The following is a 6,094-nucleotide window of genomic DNA, read 5'->3' on the forward strand; positions in this document are numbered from 1 at the left end:
CACCTTACTGACCGACTAACTTGACAGACTGAATGACTGACAAAATTTACAAGTTTGCATTTGGAGAACAACTCTTGAGGAGAAAATGGCTATTCTGGCAAAAATATATATAAGGGCTATTGTTGAGTGAAACATAAACAACTCCAAATGGTTTGTTTTATGGCCATGCGGATGTCTCGAAGACGCCAGCAATACACCAGCGGATTTACTGACGAGTTTACCAGTGAAACCGTGTATGCAGTTATAAAAACTTCGTAGTTTGAATTAGTTGAACCAGGCTTCCAGGTAGTAAAGGCAATTATATAAGGGAAATAACAGATAACAAAGGCAAATAAAATGTACCAGGTGTTTATGGCAGACTTCTTTAGTCGCGCCATGTCAACTTGTTGTCCAGGAACTTGCATTTGGACATGAATTTGTTCTTGGTGATGTCGAACAACCAGATAAATCCTAATCCAAACAAAAGAAACAACTGCAAAGCTTAAACTTATTGAAAGTATCGTGACCCATTTAAGTAGCTGTACATTTTTGAATGAAGTCATTGCCAACCCACATGTTATCCACGACCCTACTACGAAGAGTTTCGCCCTTCTCTCTGTTACCAGCTCCTGGTATGTACCTAAGGTGGAATGATATCGCCAGATATCTGTCGATACTTATTGAAACGATGGTCGAAAAAGTCACCGAGCACAAGAAGCCATTCACAACAGAGCTCGCCACAATAAGGTCGCATGAGACCTCGAGCTCACCGCTGTTGAAGAGAAAAACTAGAATCGTGATGTAAACAGGTTCGGCGATAAAACCAATACAAAAGTCGGAAAGAGCGAGGCTGGCTAGAAGAATTGTAGAAGGTGAACGCAACGATTGATTTCGCCAAATAGTTGTCAAGATCAATGCGTTTCCTAAAGCAGCGGTTATACAAACAAATATGTTCAAACAGATATTCAAAACGAGCGAAACACGGCAATCGGCAAGCAGCCTTACAGGTGCTCCCATACACAAGGGCGACTCTTCTTCTAATTCCTTTCGGCCAAACTCAGTCATACCGGAACGATTAATAGAATATAGAATATACGTCTTCTCCGTGCGTTACTATAAAATCTTTTCCTGAATTTAAATATGTTGTTAAATTGGAAATCGTGTAAAAAGGCTCCAAAAGTCTGAATAAAATTGCTCATAAGGAAAAATCAATTCACTTTATTGTACATGTCTGCCTTTGCTTTATCAGATGTTAATCAATTTCAACTTTAATTATGTGTGAATCTGCAAACTTAATTTAAGATGAAATTAATTTTTGATTTTGCAATAAACATCATATGAAACCCTTCCCCTGCCATGTTTTGTTCTATAAATTTTATGATTTATTTAAAATTGACCGTCATATATAAAGTTTATCTTTTAATGGTTGTTCTTTACGAAGGAGATCCACGTTGAAACCAAAACCAAGAACCAAATCATCCAAAAAAACCCGTTTGTTTTTCTCGCGCTTCAAAATTGTGGTTAAATGCAAATGATTTCCTTTCAAAATACGAAACCTTAAATTAAACAAATAGACAATATGAAAGGAAATTTTTTTTTATATTAGAATATTTGCATTTAAATTGTAATGTTTTCTGGAAAATTCAATTCATCCCATTGACTGATTAAATCTTTGCAAGGGAACGAGCTTTATTTTATTAAAAAAACTACCACACTGAAAACTGGGGGCATTTATTGAAATTTGCGTGGCATACCCCATATGAAGAGAAAATATTTTTTTTTATTAGATCTGTTTAATTATCATAGTAATCCAAACCCTTCAAGAAAACTTTGAATTATAACAATAGAAAAATAAGAGGTTTTACATGTGTATTTGTTTTGTTGCTCCTGGCTTTTAGGTATTTTTAATTATAAAAGACAAAGACGCCTCCAACTGGAGCATAAAATATACATCTGATTTTTTTGAGAGAAAATTGTCCAAAATCTTTCTTGAAGATAACGCTTAATTCAGACTGAAAACATTTGATGATAAATTGAGTTGGACGACTATACTATATCATGTTTACGTGTATTAACAAATCGTGCGACTTGCAAGAATTTATCTGCCATGAATTTCTGTCAGATACCTTTAATCCTGAAGCAATCCTGTTCAACATTTCCCTTCACATAATAATCAGCTGCCTGGCAACGTTGGGAAATGTGTTGGTGATTATCACTATATGGCGTACACCTTCGCTTCATTCACCTTCCAATACGTTGCTGTTTGGTTTGGCTTTATCGGATCTGTTCATTGGCTGTGTAGTTCAAACTCTTCACATCGAATTAAAACGACAACTACTGTTTAGCGAACCGGTGGCATCTTGCTCACTGGTTACGACAACATTTTTTATTAGTATGACCCTTGTAGCTGTTACATTCTTAACGATGACGTCTATAAGCATCGACAGATTTCTAGCAGTTTATCTTCATTTAAGATATCGTGAAGTTGTAACAAAGAGAAGAGTACAATTTCTTCTTGTGGCTATCTGGACAACTGGAGGTGCAACACCGTTTATTTCCCTTTTATCCCCGAATATCTTCAATTGGACTGTACTTGTTACACAAACTGTTTCTCTTTCAGTGGTGGTTTTTGTGTGGCTGAGAATTTATCAAGTTTTAAAGCGTCACCAAGCACAAATTCAAGACCAAGTACATGTCCAAGGACAACAGTTGAATGTGATGACGTATAGAAAATCTGCTATAAATAGCATGCTTCTCGTACTTATCTTTTTACTGTGCTATCTTCCTGTCCTGATTTCATTAGCAATTTTTATTGCAAACTCAAAATCTTCCAGTTTTATGGCCACTACTCTGTCATATATGCTTGTCTACTTAAACTCGTCGCTGAATCCGCTGGTTTACTGCTGGCGTCATCGAGAAATTCGCATTGCTGCAAAACAAATGCTGGCGAAATTGTGTCGCTTCGGAAATCATCCGTGAAAATCTTATTTTTTACTCCACGCTCGTTGCAAAAAACAAAAATCTCACATTTTATCGATTTCTCATTAAATAAACATGAGCTGATGTCATTGCGAATGCACAAAGTGATTGTGTTTTTTTTCTTTTTTTTTTCTTTCATTAAAGTTTCTAAGTAAATGTTTACATTACCACTAAGATATCACAACCCGAATTTACTAAAACTCTTAAAAGTTAATTATGATGCCCTGCTAGCAGTCGGTAAAAATATCTAGTATATAAATTATATGAAACATTGGTGTCAGAAATCAATTTCACGTGAAGATTGAAAAGGAGAATATAAAAATCGCTTCATTAACTTCATTAACAACCACTGGCTGAAGGACAGTCAACGGCAGTTAAAAAAAACATACGAAAACAGGTTAATGTGACAAACCTGTGAACGCAAGGTTCCCAGAAAAACAAATGGTCATGCCAAATTTTGACCAGTTATATTTAAACAAATATGTAAAAATGTTGCCAGAACTTTCACGGTCACAGCAAAACTTAATTCCGACTTGGCCAGCCTATCAACGAAGATTATGTTGACGACAACAATGTATAAAAACAAGATTTGAAGGAACAAAGTTAGAAGCCATTGCAACAAGTAAAATTAGAAAAGTAAACAGCAAACATTCAATAATTATTGCTAGTGAATATTATTTATTAGCAAAAAAACTGACTGTGTTCTATTTACTTTTCTTGTCAGATGGCAGTCGTAAGCTGAAAGAAAGGATCGCGAGAATTTTAACATATAACACTGGCAGACGCTGATTCAATGAATTGAAAAAATATAACGGGCTTTAATGCCGCCTTACTTCACTGTTCACTTCTCTTACTTCATTATATTTTTCGAAAAAAAAAAGACATTTTACATTATTTGATTAACAGCTAGAATGCAATTGGGTCGCTTTTCTATTCACTGATCAAACTTAATAAAAAAAATCAAGAAAATTAATTCATGTTCTATTGAGCAAACAGTATTGTGTCAGTCTCAGGAAGCTCACTTCAATATTTTTCTGACAACTGTGTGCAAGGGTTAGTTGCTTCTTTAATATAATAGAAGGCGTCAGCATTAATATATTTATTTACCATTGCCTTTGTCCTCTGACGGTTAGAAACTGAAAAATATATTAAACACATAAGTAATTAATTTCGAATTACACCTGCAACACGTCTTTATCCAGGAGGACTTCAACGAAAGGATGGCAACATGACGAATCTCAGCAACAAAGTGAATATGACCCAAGGGCTGTTCTGCCATGAAATACCAGCAAGCATCTTAGTTGACGATTCAAAGATGTTAATAACCTTGATAATTTTAAACACCTTCATCTCCATAGCAGCTACAACTGGAAACCTTTTGGTTCTTGTTACAATATGGCGGAATCCAAACTTGCACTCGCCTTCGAACACGTTGCTGTTCGGTCTTGCTTTGTCTGATCTGTGTGTTGGCTTAGTATCAGAGCCTCTTAACATTGGGTTTCAAGTTGTTCTTTTAAAGAATTCAAGTGAAATTACCTCATGTACACTGATGGATACACGTACTTTCATATCGGCGTTTCTAACATCAGTCACGCTTTTAAACGTAACAGCAATGAGCGTTGACCGCTATCTAGCGATACATCTGCACCTGAGATACCAACAGGTGGTCACAGAAAGCAAAACAAGGACAATTATTGTGTGTATTTGGTTGATAAGTGGACTGCAGTCAATGATAATATTTTTTGATGCCATTACGGGTTTTTCAGTCTTTACAGTCACAATAACAGTTTGCCTTGCCATAGTTACGTTTGTTTGGATTAAGACTTACCAAGTTGTACGACATCACCAAGCACAGATTCAGGATCAGATGAATGCTGCTACGCAATCATTTAATATGGCAAGATTCAGACATTCTGCCCTTAACACCATGTTGGTTTTGGTAGTTTTTCTTGTATGCTATCTACCTTTTCTTGTTGCTAAAATTTCCCTGACCTTCAACGTTACTCCTTCAAATGTTGTTTTTCTCGAGGTTGCTTATGTATTCGTGCTCCTTAATTCTTCGCTCAATCCGTTATTGTACTTTCGTCGGCAGCGTGACCTTCGTGCAGCAGCTAATCAAACTCTGATAAAGTTTTGCTGCCAAACACAAGTACACTGAGTGCTTTATTTCAAACAGCATTACATCTTTTTATTAAGAACTGTTGTAAGCTAAGTATAGTACGATTTCAACATTTCTTTTCAGAACCGCAACTAGCAAGAGGGAAAGACGAGGCACTTGCTGTGTCTAGACGATATCCCAGAATTAAGAAACATGTTTTGTTGGGAAAATAATTCCAAGTTGAACAAGATAACTAGCAAGAGGGCAAGACGAGGCACTTGCTGTGTCTAGACGATATCCCAGAATTAAGAAACATGTTTTGTTGGGAAAATAATTCCAAGTTGAACAAGATTAATTTTTCTCAAGAAATACCTTATGAAAAATGTCGAAAAAAGAGTTCCAAAGCTTCTAGATTTCAAAATTTGCTGATCTGGTCACGGCCCTGGCTTCGCCGGTACTGTCAAGGCTGTCTGATGATGTGAGAGAAATAATCATGCAGCAATCAATATGTGTAGCCGTTTACTATTTTCGCAGGCTATCGACCGTTAGGATTAAACATAAGTGTAACATAGAAATCCCTAACCAAAATTTCGTGCAACTGTGTAGCGCATATAACTGGCGTTTCAAAATATCTACCGAAGAAAGGGCAGTAACCCCGAAACGTATGGAAACAATTATCTACCATCTGGCGCATTTTACATTTACATTTTAAATTATCGTTTAAACATAAGTGCTTCATGAAACATGGAGTTAAAGCTGTACCATAAAGCATGCAAAGTAGCCAAAGCGATACCTGTAGCCATCTTTACTTCTGGGTACGAACTGAGGCATAGAGGTAAAGTGTCTTGCTCAAAAACACAACACAACACAGCCTCAATAACCATTAGGCCACTGCCCTTGTGAAACGATAGAGATTGGTGTTCATTTTAAAAAATATACTATAAAAGAGGAAGGCTTATTAATGGACATTCAAGCTTTCTAACGTTATCCCCAGCAACTTTTATTTGTGTTCTGTCTACTGAATGCTAAATAACGAAT

The 6,094-nt window shown here is 36.2% G+C and overlaps 2 protein-coding genes across 2 annotated transcripts; both read left to right on the forward strand.

Moving 5' to 3' along the window:
* Positions 1–1,973: 1,973 nt before the first annotated feature.
* LOC144639729 (melanocyte-stimulating hormone receptor-like) lies at positions 1,974–2,958 on the forward strand. The gene has a single exon (XM_078499028.1). The coding sequence runs from the start codon at positions 2,038–2,040 to the stop codon at positions 2,956–2,958; it is 921 nt and encodes a 306-aa protein (XP_078355154.1). The 5' UTR covers positions 1,974–2,037.
* A 1,118-nt stretch (positions 2,959–4,076) lies between these two features.
* LOC144639728 (adenosine receptor A2b-like) lies at positions 4,077–5,282 on the forward strand. The gene has a single exon (XM_078499027.1). It carries the CDS (start codon positions 4,187–4,189, stop codon positions 5,114–5,116), a length of 930 nt encoding a protein of 309 aa, XP_078355153.1. The 5' UTR covers positions 4,077–4,186; the 3' UTR covers positions 5,117–5,282.
* Positions 5,283–6,094: the final 812 nt, after the last annotated feature.

This window comes from Oculina patagonica, unplaced genomic scaffold, assembly GCF_052425735.1.
Source record: "Oculina patagonica isolate OP01 unplaced genomic scaffold, crgOcupat unplaced1235, whole genome shotgun sequence".
Classification (NCBI taxonomy): Eukaryota; Metazoa; Cnidaria; class Anthozoa; order Scleractinia; family Oculinidae; genus Oculina; species Oculina patagonica.

Bases quoted from the DNA above. Each gene is read 5' to 3' on its own strand.
- LOC144639729 (XM_078499028.1), top strand. From the start codon at position 2,038: ATGTTTACGTGTATTAACAAATCGTGCGACTTGCAAGAATTTATCTGC.
- LOC144639728 (XM_078499027.1), top strand. From the start codon at position 4,187: ATGACGAATCTCAGCAACAAAGTGAATATGACCCAAGGGCTGTTCTGC.